General features: G+C 38.8%; 1 protein-coding gene across 3 annotated transcripts in view; it reads left to right on the forward strand.

Moving 5' to 3' along the window:
- Positions 1–8385: 8385 nt before the first annotated feature.
- The window catches only part of SHQ1 (SHQ1, H/ACA ribonucleoprotein assembly factor), a 53274-nt gene continuing 35046 nt past the window's right edge, over positions 8386–26613 (forward strand). For 2 of the 3 annotated variants that reach the window (XM_050904665.1, XM_050904668.1), the window contains exons 1-7: positions 8386–8532; positions 9572–9641; positions 10531–10653; positions 11452–11603; positions 13236–13348; positions 15360–15487; positions 26019–26173. In XM_050904665.1, coding sequence (XP_050760622.1) covers positions 8395–8532; positions 9572–9641; positions 10531–10653; positions 11452–11603; positions 13236–13348; positions 15360–15487; positions 26019–26173 — 879 coding nt within the window. In that variant the 5' untranslated portion in view covers positions 8386–8394. Of the gene's footprint in view, positions 8538–9571; positions 9642–10530; positions 10654–11451; positions 11604–13235; positions 13349–15359; positions 15488–26018; positions 26174–26613 lie in introns of all 3 variants that reach the window. The other variant, XM_050904666.1, reaches the window with a different exon arrangement.

Consider the following 26613-nt stretch of genomic DNA (forward strand, 5'->3'; position numbering starts at 1 on the left):
AAAGGTGAGGCGGGGCTCTGGGATCCGAGCTGCCGGCAGATTGTGTTATTCAAAGGTACCTTTGATTTCCGCGCCCCGCAAAGATCTCTGCTCGTGTAGGTGTGCAGCGCTGGAAGAGCGTGAGTGTGCACAGAAAGGTGAGCAGGAGAACAAGGTGAGAGAGGAAATCGGTCTCTGAAGAGACCAATTTCAACTGTCTGTGCTAACAGGCGAACTGGTGCTGAGTTTCCCGCCACCTTGCAGCCCCAGTTTATCACCTACCTACACACTATTCTTGTCCCACCCGCCAGGAAGGCAGGTTGTATCGCGATAAACTGCAATGCCTGTAGAACAGTGAAGGAATATAAGCATTCACTTACTTTTGGGTGGCTTTGGACTTGTCCTCGTATGACTGATCATATGTCCTCGTATGAGCTGGTCTTCTGTGCAACATCAGCAGAGATCGCAACACTGTGAATTTCACAGAAATAAATCCTACTTAGGTTCGTAACCTGATTTATCACCTTTAAATGTACAGTGTGACAGAAATACAAGTATTCTTGCTGCCCCACGGAGCTGGAGCATAAGCTGCGCAAAGAATGGAGACACCAGCCTTGGAATGGGGAGAGCAGGGAAAATGGAGCCTGACGTGTCCCTCACGGTGTTAGTACTGGAAGAGAACCAGACTCTGCGTGGCCGGTTTCAGCTCCAGGGACTGCTGTGCAGTGCAGTGACCACACGCTGCTGAACTACGCTGGAGAAGGGGTATGGGGCTGATGCCCAGCATAGCTCTCATCGTGTCTCTCACCTCTGCGGAGATGTGCTCTCCTATTTGATCTGTTAGATTTAAAATAAATGCTCAGTGCTACAGCTGTCCTGTGAAGACCACCACTGAAGTCACAGTGCTACCTGCGGGGAAGCACGACACTTCAGACAGGTAACCACACAGGCTGCGAGGACAAAGTCTCTCGAATTTGTCAATCAGGACCTTGCCAAGATAAGGGCATATTGTCAATGATGCGTCTCGTGCAAAAGGGTGAACCTCCTGCTGCACAGCCCTACTCTGTAAAGTCAGGTTTACTTTTAGGATAAATCTTCCAAGAGTTGGTCCTTTGCTATTTAAATGGCATTCACTTGGCCGTGAAACTATGCAGCCTGGCCACTTTATACTGCTGTCACAACAAGCCTTCACTAATGGTATCCCAAAATGTACTTTACCTTAGTAACAATGCAAATGCAATGAACGATTACTGTCTCAGAATTTCATCCAACTCAGATTCTGAGCAGAGGTAAAAATATAAATTACTTCATGCTAAGAGAAAATAGCAATACTAAATGAGAAACTACAGAAAAACCACAGTGCATAAACATATGCTCTTTTCTGAGAATATACATGCTACAATAAAACCCTACCAAACTTTATACTTAATAAAAAACCGAGTACCAGTAGCAGCCCCCTGAAATCCTCAACCTATACAAACGTGTGACTTTATACTACCAATAAAATCTCTTTCATATATAGGAGATGTGTCAGCAATGTCTGCATAAAACTACCAAGGTAAACATTATGAAATCTGAAAAACATTCCAAGGGATTTTTAGAAACTTTAAATCTGTGACATGCTGTAGTGTACCACTTACCTGCCTACTTGGGCCATTTTCTTTCAAATTAAGTTGTGCAAATATCAACTCTTCTGTGCCACCAGTGTGTGTGCTCAAACAAAATCAGTTCCACTGCTGGACTGAAACAGAATTACATTGCACAGCTTCAGATCAGCGCTGCTGAATCCACTGCGCTCTCCAAAGTGTTCAACTTTGGCAGCAAAGCAACAGACTGGCCACAATGTGCAGTCTTGATATGTGACAGTGCCTACTGAGATATTCAGTCAAACTGATGGCTTAGATCTAAAACAATAGTGAGAGCCAGCTGAAGTAAAACTTTACTTATTTTAGACTTGAACAAATTTATTGATACCAAGTGTGTTCGGCATATTTTGTATTGCAGACACAGTATCATGGCATCATCGTAGATATTAAAAAGCAAATCATTCAAAGGCCTGTGCCATAATGTAAAATTTTTTTATGTAGCTCTGTAAGGAATTAATTTAAAGCATGGTTATATTTTGAGAAAATCTTAAAAATGAAGCTTTCTTAGTCAATTTGGGCGGGGGATTATAATTTCTAAGGTTGTGTAAGAGGTGCTATTTTCTGCAGCAGCCAAAGATTCAAGCAACTTAACGCGAGCGTAAGTGACTGGGTTAAAAGAGCCAGGTTCCCAGGAACAGGGCTGTAACAGAAATGCACCCTCTACAGATCAGGCATAGAAAGAAAATTATACCACATACTATCTAGTGAGTAATAAATTTCAAAAATTCACTGTCCTACAACTGAGCTAAAAACCCAGACTAGCAAACAAAGGTGTTTATATGCTACTTCTGGAGTTGAAGAACTCCAAGGGCTCTTAACACACACGAGACCACAACAGATCCCTAGGAAGCTGTTTAAAAACCTGAAAGTTGCTTCAGCACAAAAAAATACATTTGCCACAAATACGTGCCATACCTGATGTACCTGCCTCGGCACTACTCCATGGGCCGTTGATCGAAGAACTCTCTTGCTTAGCCGTGGCAGGTCAGGCTCTCACAGAGGTTCATTAGGGCCTCTGTGTTACAGTTACTAATATTACAGTTTATGTCCTTCAGTCACGAAGAAGCTAAACTGTAACTTGGTCTCTCACATGCAAACTTTACATACACCTACTTCAAAGCAAGTCGGACATCTGTCTAGCAGGTAACACCACAAAATGTAACGCCAGGAAACATGTTACATATTTACATCCCTAAGTGTTACAATTTTATTCTTGTAAAGACTATTGCAAGTTTGAGCGTGAATTTATGAAAGACCACCATCCTGCCTCTAGAAACCCATGTTGTTATCCTTATCTGAAAAAGTACAGAAGGTCTTTGTGATCCAGGATCTTTCCCTCCTCCAGAGAAATAAAATGAGAAGCTTCATAATCTTTGGATAATGGAAACTGCAAGAGGAAAGAACAAAAATAAAGCTATGAAGATATCATGGTATTATGAACACAGTATTTCTGTAAGTGAAACTGTTAAGGATTATAAACTCCTGGAAAATCAAATCTATGGTGAAAGGAAACTCAGATTAAAATGCATTAGATTCGGAGGAATGCTTCAGGTCACTTAGACAAAAGAAGTCAAAATATTTGGTTTTCGCTTGTTTTCAAAGTTAAAGGGAAGAATAATACGAATTTTACTCAAGTGTGCAATGATATCTTCTATCTCCATCTCAGGAAAAGCCCTCAATTATCATTTACATTATTCATTTACGCAGAATTTTTGCAAAGTGTAAGTCTGACAATTACAGAACTACTTCTAGTTATTTATAAAAATTATAGCACTGATAATTTAGACAATGGAAATAGTTATGGAGTATATTGTATTTCATAATGTATTTCACAGAGAAATATGTTTCTGATTGAAACATATACCTACTTTATTTCCATTTGTTTCCTGGGTAGAGAAACAGTTTTATTCCTCTTTTTACTTGTTAAACTAAATGCATATTTTGTGTCTGGTTACCATTTTTATCTACGTGCCAATTACATATCTAGAATATAGTATGTATCGTATCCGTGGGATTATGCCAGATTTACTTGTTATTATTAGCCATGTAGAGTCAATTGTGCTCGTAAATTGCAAAGCTTCATGTTTCTATTTTTCAAAGGGACAGCAAGTTTTACTAATTACTTGCCCAAAACATTGTAGATGACAATGCATTTTCATTCTTCAGTGCTCCATTAAACATACAGCACCCAAATTCACTTCTTCATCAGAAAGATGCACCAAAAGATGTAGTCTTTCTACATTTCTAAACAAAACTTTTTCATTACAGTTCTAAAAAACTCTGTAAGCTTTTTACAGAAGAAAGCAATACAAATTTCTTTGATGAGATGCTCCTTCATACTTTACTTGGATGGAAAAGCAGAATGGCTGATGCACCATTTTCTTCACTGAAATCAGCATATAAATATTTCTTTTACAAGGAAAGTATTATCAGACAAAAAAGGCTGGGAGTTCTTAGACTCTAAAAAAATAATTCTGAGGCAGTCTTGCCAAGTGTCAGTTAGACAAGAATAAACTCTCTGATGAAACTTCTTCCTTATCTTTCATAGACTTGTCTTATGCAAATTTGAACTTATTCAGAGAAGATGGTGCCTACTGGTTCATAATTCAGCTTCCTGACCAACATTCTTGCTATAGATTACATTGGTAAGGTCCAAAAGTTAATTAGTTCTCTGGAAATGCATCAAAAGCTTCTAAGGACTTGATCGAGGCCTTGGTCCTAGTCAAATCAGCATCTGAAATTAGATGTTATTAACTTCTTAATATAAAAAAATGCATTTTATATGTCATGCATCTTCAAGTTCTGCATGTAAAACCTGGGACACAAGAAAGTTTAGGCTGAATATTAAAAACATCCATCAATTTTAGATCAACGGGGAGAATGATCTATTTTGAAGCAAGTATTTATTTTTTGTGCAGTATTTAAACTGCTGGTTCAGTTCTGTACAAGAGTGAAGATGTTTTCTCATGAAGAGATGTCATATTCAGTGGATTTCCAGCAAGAAATATCAATCTTTATCAGCCTGGAAGATTGTTTGTCTGTTTTTTTAAAAAAAAAACCTTCATGAGCAGAAATTACATAATTGTGTGTTTTCCCCTCCAGGAAAAATGTTTGAATGCATTTCAGAGTGGGCAGGGAGAGGAAGAGAGTCATTAGCATTTAAAAATGTAGAGAATTATCTGGAACCAGAATACTTTTCATGGTATAATGACAGAAAAATCAGAATAATTCTACATTAGGTGCTATATTTAAAGATAAGTAAATTATGGCTTTTAAACCAACTTTTCTGCTGTTAGCAATTTTTTGAGCTTCTTGTTGCATTTTCTTCTTAATGCTGTCTTTCTTTTGATTCATCAGGATCAGCCTCTATTCACATTGTCAATCTTGTTCACATTTATCTGCTGTCTTAGAAGAGACTTATGTAATTGGGAATTCCTATTCTGACAGTGCTCACGGGGTCACTCTTCTGTTTATTTTTGCAGTCCTCCACTTTGATGTATTTCAGTTCTTGAAATCATTTTATCCTTACCACCTCAATTTAAATTACATTAGGTCCAAACCTTCTGTTCCTATTTACTTAGTTCTTAACTTCATTCTCTTCTCTCCAGAGGTATTTGTTCTCACTGCATGCTTTACTTATACATACAAGCACTTCTTCTATTCTGAGCTGCGAGACACACAATTTACTTTCAGTAGCCTGTCATATTTAAGCAGCAGTGTCTGACCACGTCAGATGCCTACAGTTTTAGGTATGGCTGCAGCTATCACAAAGGAGGAAAGAGCTGAGGTTATGCAGGCAGTCTTCACACTGCAGCACCCCATCCTCCGACTAGCATTTTGATCGCTTTATCAGGATGACAGTAGTTGAGGGCTAGGATCTTATCCAATACTGCTTTCATCTCTTGAGATCGTTAGACATCCCTTGAACCAGGACGTCAGGCCCACCAAATCACCACTTTTGTTAAAAAAATAAAGCCGGCTGGAGGGAAGGGTCCCCCTCGCCGGCGGGGCCCGGGGCCCCCCGACCACCACCAGACTGTGAGGGAGCGTGAGGGAAGGCCAGGCCCGAGGGGTGGCGGAGGCTTTCCCTCGGCCTCCCCCCCTGGGCCGGAGACCGCTCACTTGTCGGTTCTACGCTCTCACATCTCTTCCGTTTTTGTTCTCTTCCGAAGGCGGGCAGCGGCCAGAGGGGCGGCCATGAGGGGAGCGGCCGGCCGCTCCGGGCCGGGGCAGCCCTTCGGGGCGGAGCTGGTTCCCGCCCCGCCGGCGCTGCCTGCGCATGCGCCTTCCCCGCCTCAACGCCACGCGCGCGCGGTGAGGGCGGGCGGCTGTGGGGAGCGGGACGGCGGCGGCGCGAGGCGGGGTGAGTGGCGGCGCGGCGCCGGGCGGGCCGCTGCTTCGGCGGGCACGGCCTGAGGGGGAGCGGCGCGGGGACAGAGCCGCGTCCTCGGAGGGCTCTCTCCCCTCAGAGGACCTCGGGGAGGTGGCGGCGGTTCGCGGCCCTCGGCCGTGGTGCGGGTCTGCTGGTGGGGAGCCCGGCTCGTCCCTTCCCTCACCGCGTCCCCGCGGCCTTGGCGGCTTCTCCGCTTGTCCCGCGGTCGTCGGGGGTGCGGCCGAGGGGCTTTCTTCTTGTGTGCCCCGCGGTACGGCTTGAAAGTCGGCCTTTGACCCAGTTTAACGAGCAGCGGAGGGAAATTTTGACCCAGTTTAACGAGCAGCGGAGGGAAAGTATGTCTTACTGTAGTGCCTTTGAGGGAAAGCAGAGCAAAGCGTTTGTCCCTCTTCCTGCCAGCCCCTTGCTGCAACAGAAACATTTTAGTTCTGCATGCTGTTTTTTTTTCTCTAGTGCATAGCGGTCTTTTTACAGAAAAGGCTGGGAAGCGTAATTATTTTGGGGTACCTGATTTTTAGGTCATGGCATGCGCTGGTGGGGATTGAATATCGTGTTGTTGTGGGATGGGTATCGACGGTTCCTGGGCTGTGGTCTGTGAAATACCTGGGGTTTGTGTGGGAACCTCCACGTTAGTTTGGGGTCATTAGTTTGTGTCGGGGATGCCAAAAGTGCAGCAGCGCTGAGAAGCTCAGAGTGGGAACAGCTGGGCCTGGATTTGGGGCTGCTGTTAAATGTTACAAACCTCTGATTTTGGAAAATAAAAATGCAAGCTGGCATATCATCCTTGAAGGGTCTAAATGGGCGGGTGGATTTTTGTTACCTCTTACCCCATGTTGTTAGACAGCGTGTGGTGTTTAAAGAGATAAGAAGAAAGTCCACAGAAATGTACATCTGCTTACAGGTGTTCGTCAAGCCAGGTATTTCCTATCTCGTTTCAACTGGATAAGCACATGACAGCTTCTCAGCCTGGAAAGGGTGAGAATGTTGCCCTGGAATCAAGTGATACGGTGAAATGGGGAGTTTCACTTCTTTCATACCTGTCAATTGAAGTAGATTACCTGTATGAATTACCTATATGAAAAAAATGGGTAATCTGTTAATTTAGCCCTATTAGTGGTTAATGCTCCATGTTTGCTCATGAAGTTGTAAGAATGGGGATATGTTTAATAAAGATAGCTGTGAAAGTCAGTGAAAAGTATCTCTTTCCCAGATACTAGTTCTGGTTTGCATTTTTTGGTAAAAATATTTTTGTCTTAAAAAGTTAATTTTCAGAAGAGTGTGATCCTTCATATCCCCCCCCCCCAACTGGATTCTGAGTTAAACCTGAGGAATTGTCTTGCATTTAGAAGCTACTGAAGGGTCAGACAAGTTGTATGTCAGGTGAATGGTACTATGTAAATTCCCTCTCTCATGCTAAATACATACACATGCCCATGTACATACATACGTATGGTTCTGATGGATGTTCATCTAAGCTGTCCTTAAAAGCACTTGGTGAAGGAGATCCCAGATGTCTTCTAGGTAATTTAATTCAGTTACAACTACTGTATTATTTATGTCGTCTTTGAATCTTTGGAATGAATGTGAGGTTTTTAGGATGCTTCTTCAAGATTTGTGAGAACCCTGCAAACTGATCAAAATAGTAAGCTTGTTCGCATTGGACATCCTGAGTGTGTCAACTGCTCATGTTTAAACTGTTCAGACAGCTCGTGTGTCATGAGCCTGCTGCAAAGGAGCATCCTTGACTTACTGTACATGTACTATCCCAGTGGCTTATGCATTAAATTTGACATGAAGAGCAGTGTGCTTAGTGTGTGTGCTCAGATAATCTTTGGGGTGTACTGAATCTATTGCTTGTATTCTGGCTAATATGTGTATGAATTATGAAACACAGCTCTAATTTTTTGAAAGTATTACTGTTTTTCAATATTTTCTAATAGTGGTTGGTGATCAGTTCACTAATGAACTGTAAAGATCTAACATCTGCTACGTGTGAAATTATAAACAACAGTTACAAAAAGCTGCCAAGTTCTAGGACTGAATTTAGTGTGTTTTTTATGCGGAATATAATAGGTGCTTTCCTGTGCTCCAAATGTTTGCATTCATTTACGTTCAGTTGTTTCATTAAGGTGCAGAGAGATGGTACCTTCAAATTCTTGATAACACTTTTTTTTTTTTGTTTTGTTGCTGTTGTCATGAGTGTTTTCTTCTTGACCATGCGGAAGATAATGCTGTGGGAATCTGAAATGTTCTTCTTACAGAATTTTGAAGAGACACTATTTGCTCTCATAAATTGGAAACTACAATAATCTTTTCTTGTTTTCCTGTTTTGATAGGGCCACACAGCCGGTGGTTGCTTTTCCTGCTGGATTCATCATGATAACTCCAGCTTTTGAACTGACCCAGGATCCGGATTTTCTTACAATAATAATCAAAGTACCTTATGCCAGAGCTTCAGAGTTTGACGTGTATTTTGAAGGGGAAGATTTTAAATTTTATGCTAAGCCATACTTTCTCAGGCAAGTAGTGGAAGGATTTAAAAAAAATCGAACTTTATAAAATAAATAAAAGTCAGTAGAGAATGAACTTCATTTTGGTCCCTTCAGAACATTCCTCATCTGCCGCTTTTACACTGTGGACTGCAGACAGCCCATTTTGTGCAAAGAATTGTTTTTATGGATCTGGCCTCTTTGTTTCTAGGATTAAATCACATTAAAGGGAGTTTAAAGAAATACTTTTCTAAATTTACTTTACAATAGATTTTTAATTGTAAAATGGCAAGACGACTCTCTGGATGTAAGTAAGTTGTGTAGAATAAGTGTGTATTTTCCCCGTTGAGAGCCAGGTACAGTATATTTGGTGAAGAATGGATTTTGATGCACTCGTAATAACATAAAGGGAGAAAAGCCATGTGAGTGGAGGCAGTAGGAAGTGAGGTTCCAGGCTGTATCTTTTCTCTAGATAACAAGTTCCCCACTACACTATAGAAAAGGAACAAGAGGCAATCTCAGTATGAAAGTGTTAAGAGAACCTTTGTCATGTAAGAGCTGACGAGCTATTAACCTTTCTTATTTTCTGTTTCCTGTGTTCTTGGACATGCTTCTCCTATATACATTAGTAGACCACAAGGGATTTTGGTGGACTGGTAGAATGCAGTGACTTAGTTATTCTGAATAAGCAATACAAGAACTCTGGATGAGTTCTCATATCCTGTCACTGTGGGTTAGCTTAGAGTTTTTAAATTGCAGAATCTTCCAAATGTTGCACATAGTGCCAAGGGCGTCATCTCCGTGGTGGCTGTGACCTCATCCAAGCTGGGAAACCAGGAGTCACAAATTTTCTCTAACTCAGATGCTGATCTCTTGTGCCAATAGTTAGCGAAAAAGATTTTGAAGTACATGGGGATTTAACTGCATGACTTCCATTACTATCAAAAGGAGTCACATAGTTAAGTCCTTTGTGCTGCTTTTGGAATGTGCCTTACATTTTTATAGGCTGAGACGTTAAGTTGCAGAATTAGTCAGGCATTCAGTGCGGCATCTCATTTTTTTACCGCAGATTGACGCTTCCTGGAAGAATTGTAGAAGATGGCAGAGAAAAAGCATCTTATAATACAGACAAAGGTATTAGTTAATGTTGTTGTTATATGTGTCGCTAAAAATGCTACTAACTCGCCAATAATTTACACTTTGCTGCACTGGAATTGCATAGAACTTTAGTGAAGTATATGATATTGTAAATAAATGTAAAGTTTCTCCTATGTTATGTAGTATAAAAAAATCTTCCTCAGGATTTATTGTATGTACTTAGGCCATCCTTAAGCACAAAGAACATGTTCAGAACTGCCCTAATAATGAAAAACTTATGTACAAGTCCTCTTCAAGCCCTGTGGGGGCTAGACATGTTACTGTACCAAGATCACTAGTCTAGTAAATCTGCAAAGAAGTCAGGTAGTGCTGAGTAGAAATGAGATAATCCTGAGGCAGTCTCATGGCTACATCTTAAGAGAGAAGACATTAGCCTTTCTCCACACCTTAAGGTGGAAGGTATTTCTGGAATAAAATATGTACCTTCTGGAATTCATGTATTAATTAAAAAAACCCCAGCAATAAAACTTATGATTTGCTCCTTGCAAAGCCTTTATTACGTGTTTGACTTAAGACAATAATCAGATTGCTGAATGTAGTTTCCTGTAATCTTTTGTTGATTGCTTGATTGGTGGAAGGATTAAAAATAAAATAAAGCTTGTATTCTGTTTGTTTGTGTTTATACAATGTGAGTCAAGAGACCACAACTGGTTAAATATTCTCTGTCATGCTTTATCATTAAAATCTTTGATTTTTGTGAGACTTGTGAAGTAAGGTTAAAAACATGCACAGAGATTGATGCATAATAAAGTGCTACCTGCATGTGTCCCAGTTCCTGTGAGCCTTTTTCATTAGCAGGAAAATGCATGTTTTTGTTTGTCTTGGATATTTTAATGCAATAACTTTATTCTGACTTTCCTTTAAGGAACTTTTACAATTCGGTTACCTAAGGAGATTCCTGGCCAGTATTTTGAGGGACTGGACATGCTGACATCTCTTTTAGCACCAAAGAAATCAAGATCAGCAAAACCATTAGTAGAAGAGATAGGTATGACCAAAAAAATCTTGTTTATACTAGTGATACATGTACATAATGAAATAGTTATAGATCTACGTAGTGATATATGTAGAAAAATACAGTATTGCTATTATTGTCTAGTCCAAGGTACGAGAAGGGTGTGAATGAATCTGAAAGTATGGGTAAGTATAGAAATAAATGTGTTGTAGGTGGTATACATTTCATCTTTATAGGCTTAGTTATGTTTACATTTTTCCAAAATGTGCTTAACATATGCTAATCCTTTGTAGATCTTTGTACCCCTCTAGTGGCTGTATAATACACACAGATTTGAGTCTTCTGCTTTCTACAAGCTAGCACAACTGGGCTTTGAGCTCAAATGGTGGAAGCTAATTAAAGCCACAGGTTCTAGTGGATGACTTGCTTCACATCAGTATTTAACAGACAAGAATGTTTGACTATCTGTGTTTAATTTTTTAATACCTGTCTTAAATTATTGATGACATCACTTTGCTCCTGTCAGGGTTCTCTTAGCATCAAATTCTGATCTTGTTGAAATCAGTGGAACAATTATTTCAGTCTTTGAGGGAGTATACTTAAAAACTTTAGTGTTCCCAGTCTTTGTTTTTGAAAGTTAGAGAATTTGGAGCAGGACCTATGGATTACTGATGTAAGCTTCTGCCTATATGACCCAGTGTTGTAGAAGATTTCTTAAAAGACGTAGTAAAATGAGAAAGGCTGATTGTGGTACCAGTGTTTGCCTTTCTATTAAATCACATATATTTTCTATGTAATAATTTTCTTTCTCTGACCATGCAATATATATAGCTGCCTCTGCTGAGTTGTCTGAGGAGGAGGAAGAAGAATTTGACTGGGAAATAGAGCAGACCCCTTACAAAGAAAGTGCAGAAAGCACTCGACCACTACAGTACTGTTATGGATTTGGGAATTTGCGGTCAGGGGTGTTCCAGCGGCTGCAGGTAGATGCATTTTTGTCTTTTCCTATCATAAAAGTTCTGAGTAACTTTCTTGTTGGGTAGGCTTCCTGGCTCATTCCATAGTCAGGAGGGATCATTAGGTGACTGTTCTCCATTATCCCATTCTGTGACTGAGAATATTCTGCTTTTGCATGTGGTAGTACAGACAAATCCTTGTTCCTGCAGAAGTAGGGGGTGGTTGAGACTGAGTTAATTGTGTAGCAGAGTCAACAGACCGATCTGTTTCTGCAATAATTTCAGTGTTAGAGGAAAGGGCTGAATGGGGTCCTTGGTAAAAATGGCCTCTGGAAGTGGGCTGCTGTCACCAGCATGGTTCAGCTAGCCTGTGAAGGCACGGAGAAGAAGGCCTGTATGAAGTAGGCCATGTGCCAGGTGAATAGTTCTGGCAAGCTGCAAACAGTCTACAGGCTGTTAGCTGTCCGCTGTTAAGACTTTTGCTTTATATTTGGTATTGCCTTCTGTTCTGACTTCAAACATACTTAACGTCAATGTACAGTATATTTCAGATGCCATGAATTTTAATTTATTTTTAAATTAAAAAGAAATTACTCAAAAAAAAATGCAAAATAAAGCTGGCTAATCTATAGGTCTTGTTATGGTAGTTGCATTAAAATTTTGTTCATTGTGAAATTCATGGTAATTTTCTCTTTGTACTTTTTATTTTAGACTTGATTTTCTCACAAGACAATAACTTTTGAAGTGTGCACTCTTCAAGGTGTCTGCCCACCTGGTATCTGGGATTTACTAGGGTTATGCTGATGCACTGAAATATGCTTTTGTGGATTAATTGGTAGGATAGGAGCTTTCAAATGCAGTTACTTTGCTCCTGTGCATTCAGCAGTTTCTTTAATTCATTAATAGCTTGAAGCTAATCTACAACCTGTAGCTTGCTAGGTAGTATGATAATATTTGTAGTATACAGAGCTTTTATTAAAATAGTAGATGATAACTTAATTTTTTGTGGTGTTCTTACTCTAAGCAATTTAAGTTTTAGCTGTTTAAAGCAATTTAATTATGTAACTCTGTAACTCATTATTGCATGAATTACAGTATTTTCAGGGTTTGGAGCAGAAGGATTGCTATTTATGGAGAAGGTATTTACATTCTCTTAGGATATATACACTGGTTTATTACCATGAAATTCATGAAGAAGTACATTTCCCATCAGCATTAATGTACTGCTACTTGATGCTTAAAAGGGCACTGCAATTGCCCATTAATTAATGTATAGCCACTTCAGAGTGTGAGGGTAATCTCAACAGTCGCAAAACAGTATCTACGGTTTTTATCTTGTCTTTGTTGTGGTTGTGTGCTTTTGTTTAACATGGCAAATTTTATTGTAATGCAAAATAACCTGCCTGCCTTATGATAAAAAGGCCTGAATAGACTTCATAGTGTCACGAATTCTAAGGAGCTTCAAATAATTGAATTTCCTTGGAATTTTGAGGTTTTATTTGCACAATGGAGCCTGAATTTGGAAGATTTGAAAGGGAGGTTTAAGAGCAACTAAGGATTTCAGTGTAATGCTGATAAGCATCCTTCCTAAACTCTTACTAAATAAGCCTTGCATATCATACTTGTGACTTGGTCATATAATTTTTGTTCCATTTGCAGGATGAACTCAGTGATGTTATTGACATTAAGGATCCAGACCAAACTCCTGTAGATGAACGTAGGAGGAAACGCCTGGCAGCTGAGGCTGCCAAGTTTGAGCCTGATCATTACCTGTGAGTATTGATTTGCTTCACCTGGTCAAGTAAAAGTACCTCAGTTGAAATATATTCACATTTTCTTTTCATAAATGATTGGTTTTGAGATCACTTTTGGAAATAATAGCTTTACTTCTTATTTGTCTGTTTCTGTCTCATCACAGCAGGCCTTAGAGGGTACTCTTAAGTGTGACACTGACACAAGACATTGCTTATCTGTTTTGGGCTTACTCTACTGTTTAATTACTGCTTAAGTCTGTATTCAAGCAGGGGCTGCTGTGAACTGTTGCAAAAAATTGTTTCATAGTTCACCTCTTCAGCAGCTGAGTAGCCAATCCCTGCCTGCATTTTGGGTTGTAGATGTCAGAACTTTGTTTTCCCCTTTTGAAACAAGGATTACTGAACCATCCTGGTCTATGAGGAAGTAAATTTGAGTTTTGAAATGATGAAGATTTTGTCTAGGCCACTTTGTTTTTTGCCTTCATCACATGAAACCTTTTTTAGGGCAGAATGAGGAAAAGTTCCAAACCAAGACTTTGTGTTTCTTTGTGCTTCATCCCATGTAATGAAGGTAGAAATGATTCTTTGTGCCTTTCGAGTTGGAGTATTTCAGGTCAAGTTAGGTTCAGAAACTTCCAGATAAGTAAACTAAATTGAAGCCATGAGATCTATTAATACAGTGATTCCTGCTAGATTGATGAGGTGGGAGAAGAGTGTATTCCCCAGTAGGGAGAATTAGTGCTTGTGGTGTGTTTTGTTGGGGAGAGGTAGGCTTAACCCATTTTGAGTTGTTTCAGAAGGTATCTTTGCAAACTGGGAATTTTTCCCCAGTCAGGTGTTTCAGAGGCAGCTGCATGTCTTTCTGTAGCACATAGAAATTAGAAAAGCTCTCTTGAAACATCACTTGGAAGTACATTTCACTAGAACCGAAGTAGTTCCTAACCTATAATGTGATGCAAATTACAGTAATTGTAAGTTTCCATCTTAGACCCTGTGTTCTAGCCTGGTAGATGAGCTACAACTGTTTAGTTTAACGGCTGTGTTTTGGATGCTTCAGAACAGATGATACCAACCTTTCTTCAACAAAAATTGTTTTCCTGTGTACCCTGATGAGAAGAACAGATCTGGGACAAATGGTGGCAAACAAGTGTTCTGTTGCCTTTGAGGAAAATGTACACTGGCTGGTACCTTTAAGTTACTTTATGAAGACACTGAAGGAAGGCATCAAAAAATCTGTCAGTGTGAGAATAAAGCGAATTACATTCTGTGTTCAGTAGACTGGGCAGGTTTTGTTTGATGATTAAGAAGGTATTAAGAAACTTCCTGCATTTTTTTTTTCAGTTCTCAGTTTTTATACTATTGTTTGGCTTGAAGAAAAAGCTAAATTGATAAGAGGAGGCTTAGAACTTGAATCCTTTAGTATAATAAATCCTCCCAGAATTACTATATTGATATTTTTACCACAGTGGCTTTGTGCTGAGATGGAGGTAATCTCTCTTCCGGAATTCATGTACGACTCTTCTACCTTGCTACAGCATGCTTTTGTTTACCTAAAAGTCAGTCCCTATCCCTACTTTATCTTTGCCCTTCAGCTGCATACCCTTCTTCCCCAAAGGATATGCAGTTTTGAAGTGGGAGAGCTTCCCAGTAAAATCAAGTTTGCTGCCAGTGACATTCTCTGAGAAGTCTTCTCTTTGGAATGTTTTCCTTTAGATTCATCCACAACAAATCAGGTTTGTTCACCTTCATGTCATGCTGCAAGCTCATCAATTTCCTGGGCTGCTGGGTGGCTCAGGAAAGGTAGAGGAAGTAAGTAAGGGGTACTGTAAGATAAGAAAATGTTGCTTATGCTTTTAATAATGATTATTTTCTGGTTTTAAGTCAAAGAACAGATCCTGGTCAGGTTTGTTGTATTTCTAATGTATGGAAAACAGCCTGGAGCCAAGTCAGATGTATTCTATGTATGCATTAAAATATACCCACATGTACTATAAACTGAAATAAATAGCCTATGACTTTTTTTTTCTAGAGCCGATTTTTTTGAAGATGAAGCTATTCAGCATGTCTTAAAGTACAAACCATGGTGGGTTGATGCTCATAAAAAAATGATAGCCTTGCAGGGAGAAAGTCATAAGGAACACGACACTCGTACATTTGGTGAGAACATATATATCACACACCTGTTGCTTGAATGATAATTGCGGTGATGCTGTTACATTCTAGGTTATTGTTCTTAAAGGAAAAAGTATGGTTTTACCCTACGATTTTCAGTCTTAACTGTTCTTCTTAGATGAATATTCTGTTACTTCTGTCCTCAAAGAAAAATTTTTTTCTCTGACAGACAGTTATATACTGAAATCTTTGAGGCAGTTGTGTGTGGAGCAGTTGACAGTATATTATAAAGAGGTCATTTCATCTTAAGCATTTAGCTGTTAGTTATGTAGTGTAGTGTGTGATCTCTTTTTTGTCTGCACAACAAATTTTGGAGTTAACTGTTCATAAAGGCCATCCTAGAATTTCAGGTATCTATGGAGAAAAAGTTCCCTTTTAAGGGTATGCTGTAATCTTTAAGATTTCAAAGGAGCTGCCAGTGTCAGTAAGTCATGGCATCTAAACCTATCTTTGTGTAGTGATTGTAATAGCTAGCAAATGGGTCCTTTGCTGGTGCTTATCTCCTCTGTTTTTCAGATTTTTCAAGTAACTGTTCTCCCTTTCCTAGTTGTATTTTCAATGGAAAAAAAATAGTCAAAACTGTTTTTTGTGCCCACTTCCAAATATGGTGCAGACACTTCATAGCAAGTTTTCCAAGAATCAGCTGTGGAAGGCTGTACTAATATCAGCCCTTTTCTCTGTCTGATGAACATGTCTTCTGTAGGATGTTTTATTTACACAGTACAACAGAAGGTCATGGCATTTATTACTCTACTGCTATTTTTATGGGTCTCAGACTTTTTTCAAAGGAAAATCTTTGTGTCCTTTTAGAAACTAAAAGGGATGGTTTCAGGTTTAGTAGATGACGTTCTAACAGTACCGTTAGCAGATAACTGAGATTACCTTTCTGTACACAGTGATTGCAGAGCATTACAAGTTACTATTATGCATATTCTTTTATTGTCCTTTGTTCATTTCCTATGTAGTATGAAAATTCGATATTACTAAAGTAGATAATGATAATCCCTTCACCAGAGGTTCTTAACGAATATTAGTGCACTAATAATACCTGCACTTTCACATTTTCTACAGGAGAACAACAATGGAATTTGGGTAAATGTTGTGTATTTTATTGTGAATGTAATCTGATCTTCATTACTGGTCTCTTTTCAGCCTCTGAAGCCAGAAATTGTTAATTCTATCAGTAATAAGCATTTGATTTAAAAAGCATTGGACAAAGGTACAAGAGGCATGAAAATAGAATAATGAGGGGTTCTTTTGTTTGTTTTTATCCATTCACTCCTTAGTAAATGAAACACTGCTAATGTTTGAAAATGAAGAGCTGCTGGATGATTTTATTGATAAAGAATGTTTTTACTCCAAATTGAGATTCTGAAGAAAAACACATAGGTATGTTGCTGGGTCTTAGGGGCAACAACAACAGGCAAACTACTCAAAAGCCTGGCAAGCCTGCTAATGAAAGTTACGCAGAAAATGGGGCTACATAAAGGATCATCTTTTCTCTAAGTCATTTGTTATAACAGATATATAAGGATGATCAAAAAAATTTAGTCTGACCTTCGTATGGATGAGTGAAGAGGCTCATGTAGTTTTGTGGATCTTCAGGAAATTTAAGTAACATAATAGGCCATCTGGTGTTTGGGTTATGTTAAGGACAACCCACCCTTTCCCTTAGCAAGACCTCCGTTTTGATAACATTGTTACTGCTGTTTGAATGGCAACAGCGGCTGGGGATGGCAAGCGGCTGAATGAGGATCTGAAACCTTTGGAGGTTCCTAAACCTGAGTGAGTTGTGGTGAAAGAAACCACCATGAGAGGGAGTACAGGTTCCACTTGAAGGTCTCTTATGAATGGAAATACGAAAGGGCAGCAGGTGGGTCCAGGCTCTTGGACCTGGAATCTGATCATCAATCAATAGGATGAGTTCCCTGTGGTTTTATATTGCTTTTATGCTTTATCTGATCAAAGGGATGGTCCAGCTAAGCTGAGTTACAGATTCAGGAACTCTTACAAGCTGAATGCAATTTGACTGCATTGCTGCATTAATATGTATTCCAGTATGCATGCTTAGTAAGTGGAAGTGACATAAAAAAGGCACATAAAAGAAACACAGACTGTGCTAAGTGAAGGACCTTCTTTACTACTTGAGAAATTTTATGTTATTTCCACTAGAATTGGGGAGAAGTCTGACTGCATTAAGCCAAGGTGTGCTATACAGCTAGAAGGATGAGGCAGCTGTCATTGGTATTAGAGTGTGCTTGTAGTAAGAAGCCTTTGAACACTAGTGCTTAGCTATAAAAAGCCAAAGGGTACTCGAGCACAGAAGCTCTAGGGGCACAAACGTTATATGTATTGCAGTATGTTTCAAGGTGTTTTATGAAGTGATGTGTGGTGATTCTTGGAGCCTGTATATGCATGTATCCCCCTGCAGGTAGGTGTGAGGTCAAACCTTTTTTGTTATAAAAATCAGATACAAATGTCCCCTGTTTACTTCTGAACCTCTTTAAGGGCATAAAGGAGGAGGTACTGAAACCTTCATGCAGTTTCTTTTTATTGCTTATGGAGAAGAGGCGTAAAATGAAGAGTACCCAGATTTTGTACTCTTCCTGAGTTCCAAATTCATGGCTTGTGTTAAGGAAAGCATCTAAAATAAGGTAATTTCCATCATCTTCCATGATGAGGACTTTGAAGCATACAGCTTGTAAAGAGACTTCAAATATTGGGGTGTTTAAAATGTGTACAGCTCGTGGTAGGTGTACTGCCATGGCCAGCTTGCAGAAACATTTGTCTGTCCTGTGTGAAGGAAGGTTATGTTCTTGATTAAACATGTGCTGTCCAAAGCCATTACACAAGAACATGGAAACTGAGAGATATGATGGAAATCGCATGCTGTCAGATGTGCAGCATCTCGTACTGGGGAAGTCTGCTAGCCTCAGACATGAAACAGTGTATCTTTTTAGAGGGTTGTCTATTGAAGGTAAATGACTGGTGAGACAAGAAGGTAGGAATGGTAATGTTAAAGCTAATGGTAGATTACAGTACAGGCTACCACAATATTGGGGTATTGGCACTAGAATTTGACAGCTGGTACCTTTAGAGTCCCTGTATTTTGTGTTCTGTTACTGCTGCCATTAGGACAGTTCCCACCTATCTGTGGAATCAGGAATGTCATTGGGAACTGACTCTTCGAGTTACTACATGGAAAAGCGAATTTAATGTGGGAAAGTGACATAAAAATTAACAGGTTCTTTAAAAGTATAGTTTCTTATTCAGAAACACTGAACTAAGAGAATTATTTTTTGTTTCTTCCTTTTGCTGATTTATATTGATGTCCTTTTGTTTTTTATCTTCATTGGCTTCTTGGAACCAAAAACTTGATTACTTTTGTCTTTATAATGTCTTTGGCTACAAGGAGTAATTAGAAATACAGATCGCTGCCCTTTTTTTTTTTTTTTTTTTTTTTTTTTTTGCATGGCATTACAATTAACTGAAGATTTTGTTTGGTTGATTACTGCTCTTACGTTCATCCCTGGTTATTCTCTCTTGTTTTTACATCATCAGGTTTTTTTAATGTCTCATTACAAGATTTTTTTTCTTTTTGGATCAGCTCTTCTCATTAGCATTTAAAGTCTTCAGCTTTCTTCTTCTGTCCTTACCTTGTATCTATTTTTATTTAACCTTTTTACTTTTTCTCCAGCTTGTGTGCATGGTGTGTGCGTTTTGTCTTTTTTTTTTAGTTTCTTCTTTTATTGTCCTAAGTGTCTCTTCTTTCTTTTGTCCTTTTTTACATTTTACTGTGTATTGTCTCTTCTTGCCCTTTGTGGTTTTTTTGTTTGTTTGTTTTCCCCTTAGGCTTGTTAGCCACCAGGCAGCTAAGGTTATTGCCTTTGCAGTGTGGCTGAGGAACCAGAAGAAACACTAGAGAGCAGGTTTCACCATCATGTTTGTAGCAAAATATCATTTTTGGAGTGGATGTTTTCTAAAGCTGAAAGGCCCAGATTTTGTTCACGCTTACAATGTCTAATGCAAGTCAAGTAATACTCCATAAAGCCTAACTAATTACACAGCCTTTCCCATGAGGGAAGCTTTTGGAAAGCTTGCTTGCTGCTGCTGCTGAAGTTTACGTTAGAATCTTGCTTCTACAGATTCCAGATGAAAGATTTTGTATTTTGTAACAGTTACGTTCAACTTAGTTAAAAGTTCATTTTTATTCTACTTCAAATTGCACAACTGTAAAAACTCCTTTTTAGGCAACACAATAATCTTCAAAGGCTCAGGCTGACATATGTATTTAATATAACATTTATATGTTCCAGGGATAATTTATTTTGTTTATGGTAACCTACCATGCTTACCAGTGACCATTCTCTCTTCCTGATCTCTTTATAGGATGAGAAGCAATTTCTTTTTAAAGATCTATCTTTCATTAGGGCTCTGCTCAAATATATACCATTACTGGTAGATTCATAAGTTTAAGATGAATCACTTTTCTATCAGATTTCTGCAATTGTTCTGTCTACCTGTTTTACTCAGTCTTCTGGGCCTTTGCAGCATGTGTACCTTCCTGACACTGTTCTGCTGTAGAGCAAGTATTTTTCATGTGAGGAAAGATTGCTGTTAATTCGTGCAAAATTCTTAACATGTAAATGATAGGTCTCTATTGTAAAGTATCTCAGATTTTAAAAGGCAAGAACAGTAAGACATGGAAGAAATAATGATGTATGGCTTTGATATGGTTTATAGGAACTGCAGATTTGTTAGAGAGTAATGACAAAAATTAGTATAAAGGAAATTGTGAGATCCAGGAAAGACTGTCCAGGTCCAGTGACTTTATGGAGAATGCCTGGAGGAAGAAGGTCAGAAGAGGTATGGAGGAAATGTGCTGTAAATGTTGATTTGAGAATTAGAGAAGGGTAGAATGGTTGACATGGAAGAAGAGATTTGTGAAGGAGCTAAAATTTGAATGGAAGAATTATAAAGAAAGGGGGGAGGATGAATGAACCAGACTTGACTTAAATCAGAGTTTAGAGTGAATATAAGTGTGCAGAGGAAGACAGCTTTGTGTTTTTAGGACTTTCAGTTCACTTCCTGAAGAACTGAGGCTCATCTGATCACAGTCTCCTTGACAGAGCTTTAGGGGTCTCAAAGATGGCCACTTCCTGCAAGTTCTGCAAAAATGCCCCATGTACAAGGGAGAGAGTGCTTTTATTGAATCTTCAGTGCCATCTTTTTAGATGATGTAGAGTCCATACAGGAAAGAGATGTTATCAACATGTCAGTACTGTGGAAAGTTTCAATAACCTTTCATACCTTATCAGATAGCAACAAATTCAAGCACAAGAGACAAATCAATAGAAAATCAGCTTCATTAGTTCAGTTACTTGTTTAAGTTTACAGTATTATTGTCAAGTATTTTTAAGGCAGTATCTAGCACTGGGGGAAATGCTGATCCTGAGCAAAGCCTTTGGGCGTCTTTCTAGTGGGAATAGTGCTGCCTTTCCTCTTTTAATGTCTTAGGAAGAGCTTGAAAAGAAAAGAGATTTTAATCAATAGTGAACTTTATTCCTGACTAATCTGTTCTCTGCTGACTAATCTGCTCCTTTATCTGGTTTTGCTGATTCCTTAACTTACAGGGATAGAAGTACATATTTTAAAACCTTAATATTGTAGCGTAATATTTTATTTAACATTAAAAAAAAAATAATGGGGGTGGATCAGTTCTGCTCAGTTATTTTCCTTTGAGATAGCTGTGGAATTCAAGACTTGGCTTGACAGGACCATAAGCCAAGGCTCTGCTTTCACCAGAAGGCTAGACCAGCTGATTATCAGAGGTCCTTCCTGACCTATACTTTTCTGTAATTTTCTGAGTCTGACCACTGAGTCAGCTATCTGTCTAGATAGCACGTTTTATCTAAGTACCCCTAACACATTTAGAACCGTGTCATAGTAGTTGTGAGATACAGATCTTACACTGGCTTGATTTAAGTCATGTGACTGGCAGCATAAAATATCGCTAAGACCGTAACAAAACACCCTCCCTCTAGCTGTCAGACCTCATCCTCCCCTTTAGAGATTAAACTGTACTTCATTGGCAGCCGCATACTGAAGGGCAATTTGAAATATGTTTATTTTAACATGAGGAATGGCTAGTTTAAAATAAGTAAAGGAGATGATTAAAAAGTAAGGGTAATCTCTGTAGTATCATCTAACAGTAACACTGTATGTGAGATTAATTTGTCTGATTCCTTTAGACATGCATATATTAATACACACAGTTATACTGTGGCTAGAAGAAGCATGATTTTGGCACTGACAAATGTACAAAACATTTTAAAATCAAACTTAAGGAAAACTTGCAAATTTAGTACTTGATAAGTAGCAGCAGATGCTGCTTTGCATTAGATTAATATTAATTGTTGTACAAATATTGTTAGGTGAAACATTGGTAACAAGTGTACAAAAGTGTACAGGCTTAATATAGCAGAAAATGTAATTACAATTTTACTTGTATTTTTGAATTGGGAAAACAAAGTAGTGGTGTTTTTGACAAGTTAATAATGAGTTTCAGGCCTGGATAGTTTATTATTCAAAAACTTTAAGGAATGGATAGATATTTATTTGTAAAATTGAAGTATTTTCTCCAGAGAGAGAAATTTTATTTAGAACACCTGGCACTTTGCAGTGAGTTAGTGAACATCTTGTAACATTTACCCTTGGGAATTGTCTGGTCTACGTCGTGTTTGCTGTTGTCTAGTAGACTTGCAATTTCTGTGTTTATGGTCCAGTTGTATATGTTATGATGCTTCAGAGAGTTTGCATTTCATAGGAAGAAAACTTTATCTTGTATGTTTCATTAACTTCACTAGGAGTTTCTTTGCTTTCTACTTAGAAGGGAAGTAGAGTTCACATTTATGTATTCCTCTAGAATGTGGATTTTAGGGAATTTAACAAATACTTGTTAGTAAAACTTTAAAAAGCCAATTTTTTTGCTCTCAGTGTTGGACTGTTTCTTATCTCTGATGATAAGAGGTTAATTTTGATCAGCTATGAGACAAAACCAAACTTCAGGTTGTAGTTGCTGATTAAGAAGAGTGGATTCTCAGTAGTGGATCCAGTACTGAATATAATGAGTTTCTGAAGAACAGTTGCATTCCTGATATGTGTGCATCTTGACTGCTAACTGTAGCAAGCAGATTGAGGTGGGCCTAGAAATATGAGAGTGCTGGCATAACTGTTTAACAGGTATTCTTTCTGTGATAGATTCTCATGTGCTTTGAAGGAATTACTTAGCTTCCTCGTTACAAACTTCTTTATTACTATCTGCTGTAGTAGTCTGTGCTAACAAACTTCTGGCTGCTTGCTTTTCAGAATTTCTTTTCCATCTTTAGCTTCAGTTTCACCTCTCCTCTTCTGTGCTTCTCTTCAGGGTGAAAGTGCCACTTGCATATGATTTTATAATAAATTGTGTGGTACTCCAGGAGAGGGTTTTCTAGTGAAAGCTAGCTGAAATTGGAAATGCCTTTTTTCTTTCCAGTTGGACCTTCTTCTAACTGTAAACACCCTGTTGTGATACCTTATTAAACCCACCCTACTGTACCAACTTACAAAGTGGTTTTATGTTTTTCAGAAACTAATTTTTTTCAAATGTGCTACAACATTGCACAGATGGTTTTATGGATAATTTTCATGTGAATGATAGAGGTGACTCACTGAAGAATCAATGCGATTTAGGGACTTATAAAGAAATTTGCTGATAGAATACAGATACATCATCTATATTTGTGATTTAAGGGGTAATACTGAACTGCATTGCATTAACAGAAAAACAGAGTTAGAACTGCCATAGCCTTGCTAAATTGTCACTTTGTACTAGATCATAGCAAGTGGAAGAGATTGGCTTTCTCAAGATCGTATAAAAGCTGGAATTTCTTTTTGTGGGAGCTTGTAAATAAATGGAGGCTGACTTGATTCCAGAGAAATGTTGAGCTCATCAAGAAGTTTCCATAGGAATTTAAATCAAGTATTTCATGGTTATGAAGCTGATAGAAACATTAAAAAAGTTCATAAAGAAGAAACATTCAAAAATGTTTTTCCTAATTTGTAATTTTATGTCTTGAGATGAGGTGTGTGCATATGTACGTGCCTTTGGCATCACAAACATTTGTTTCAAACCATGTCATAAAATTAGAAAGCTTGTAGAAAGCTCCTGGGATAAAGACGACCACGTCTTATAGGCGGATTGTATCCCCGAGAACGTGGATTGTGTGAAATGATGAGCGATGTTTGAAGAGAAACATCTATAAGCACACTTGCAATCATCATCCTTATGATAGAGAAATGGGCAAGGGGTGTAAAAAGGAACATGGTTTACTAGGAGTTGTAACCTTTTCTTTCTGTAACCTGTGCTGTAACAGCCCATCCCACCCCTCTGGGGATTTAGCTGCCTGTGTCCCAAGGGTCCAGGGCTCTGAATTGTGGGTTATGCCCAGCTGCCTGACCTTGGCTTACGTTGCTGAGAAAGAGCTGTGAGAAAGTCTGCAGAAAAATAAGAACAGTAAAATTGCATGTAGGATTTTTGAGACAGGATCATTAGTAGCTCAAGGATTCCAGAGGTAAGTAGCAATGTGGAAGATATAAAATCCTAAACTGGAAAAACAGAGAATCAAGTTGGGGCAGGAATTGTTGGGTTATCAAGTCAAGTTGTTAGTGCTGATGAAGCTGGTGGAAGATGACGGCTCGGCAATATTCAGGGATCCATCCTGGGGAGCCACAAAGGCTGATCCTTCCCAGCTGCCTGCCTGGCTAGCAAGGACTCTTCAGGTGCTTTATCAGGGGTGATGAACATATTAATGCTTAGCCAGTATCCCATCCTCATCTTAGTGTGTTAAAAATGTAAAACAATTAATGGTTAAGTTTATACATCTTGCCTACTTTGCCCAGCTTTTCTCTGCCCTCAGCTAAGTATGCCAGAACATAGTGACTCAAAAAAGGGGTGATAAAAGAATAATTGAAGAGAGATTTCGATATTAGTTTTAAGGTTTGGGTTTGGTCCTCCCCCCCCCCCCCCCCCCCCCCCCCCCCCCCCCCCCCCCCCCCCCCCCCCCCCCCCCCCCCCATAAATAATTAAAATTCAGTGAGTTAAGGGGTGCATCATGTATCTACCCCTGGCACTTAGGGTTTATTTTGAAAGTGTAATGAGTGCTGTATTAGGCTTGTTCCTGTCCTCAGAGACATCTCCTTCAATGAGTGGTATTTTAAACTCAGGCTGGTTCCAGTGTTACTGGTGCTTGAACAAATCACGGAATGGGACTTCCTCAAGGCAACGAAGCATCAGCTGTCAAGCTAGTAACACTTCTTTCTCCTGTCAAGTCACCTTGTGCCTGTAACTTTCTTCTGTGGTGTGACCAAAATGTGCTCGCTACATCTATCCTATTCAGTAAATCAGAGTCTGTTGACATGGAATGCCTGCGCTCCATGCAGCCTGAATGAAAATCTCTTAGCTCCGTCTTCTGGCTGTTTTAATTGTACTAAATGGCTTCTTGATTTACTTTGAGTTTGTACAGAGATGGCTTCTAGTCAGCTATCTACTTAATCTCTACTGTTATTTTAAGGCAACTCTGCCATCCTTTCTGAAGTGTTTTAAGTACTCTTCAGAAGGGTTACCATTCAATATTCAATCTTAGCTATCCATGTCTATACCACTGTTTCCTAGAGAAATACTTTGATCCGTTGTCACAGCATGCCTGCTATGTTGTTGTCTTACTTATGCGTCCCAAAGAGAACGTACTGGGTGAGAAGATTCTTGATTGGCTCAGTATTGCCATTCTTAACTAAATGAGGTACACTGAAGATAAGCAAAATTTGATGGTCACTGATGGTGGATACCATCGCCCTTTGGAAGGAGATGCAGCTTTCATACCAACATTGGTGGGGATAGAATTTTGATCTTTCTTTGATCTTCCTCAGACACTGGAAGGATGTTATCAGACAGCATAAATGAAGCTCCTAAATCATGCCTAGGCTATGAGTTGAAATTGATGAGGCTTGGAAATACAGAATTGTACCTTTCCTTTTTTTTCCTTCCCCATTTCTTTAGTTCTTACCCTTTTCTACAATAAGAAAATACTTGGTTTTGTTATCCTGTTTTCTTATTTTTATCCCATACAACGTGGACTTAAGAAACTTCAATTTACTCAGCTCCTGACTGTGCATTTATCTGTGTATAAGATACCCAGCATCCACAGAAATCCTTGGCACTTTCAGAAGGGCTCAAAATTGCCAGGGTGTACATGCGGTACATTGCAGGGCTGTAACTTGACTTTGAAAGGAGTATATCAGAGTTTAATAAAAGTTAAAAATGAAAGTAAGAATGATTTAGGCTTTTTCTTGAGTGGTGAGTGACTTGTGATTAGTTACACGCTTCTTTTTAAAGAGACTGTTGAAGTAGTAGTATCACCTATTAAAATGAATGTGCCAGCTTTAAATTAATAATCAATTATCCTTTTACTTTTTATAGTTGTCTTCTCTGAGGAAGAGAGAGAGCAGCTGAGAAAGTTCACAAATAAATCTTATCTTCTGGATAAAAGAAACCGTCATCGTGTATATCTTGGTTTAATTGATATCCTTCTGGCATATTGCTATGAAATCTGTGTCAATGAAGGAGACAAGAATGTAAGTTAAAAACAGGAAATTTAGTATGTTTTAGGAACCTAGTGCTGGACCATGTACTGTCATTTAGGAAACTTACCTTTTAAAGTGAACTTACTTCCAAGCATTAAAAATATATAATTGAGTAAGTTAAAATGAAAGACTTTATATCTCTAGTTTGAGCTGTTGGGGTACATGTGGGGATTAATATGATTTCTAAATACTTCTGTTCTTCTGGAGCGGTGTTTTAGCTGTAGGAGAGAAGTGGAGTAGCAGGAGACTCCAGACAATTCTGTTTGTTTCTGATTTTTGTGTTGTGATGTGTCTTGATTTATGTAAATTCAGATTTCACAAAATAGTTGTTCTTTTATATTGATGGTTCTTCCATCTGTTTTTTTGGACAGTTCCATAATAGGTATGTTTGTAATAACACCACTACTGATTTGGATTCTGAAAAAGCATGG

The sequence above is a fragment of the Gymnogyps californianus genome, chromosome 13, assembly GCF_018139145.2.
Source record: "Gymnogyps californianus isolate 813 chromosome 13, ASM1813914v2, whole genome shotgun sequence".
In the NCBI taxonomy this organism is placed as follows: Eukaryota; Metazoa; Chordata; class Aves; order Accipitriformes; family Cathartidae; genus Gymnogyps; species Gymnogyps californianus.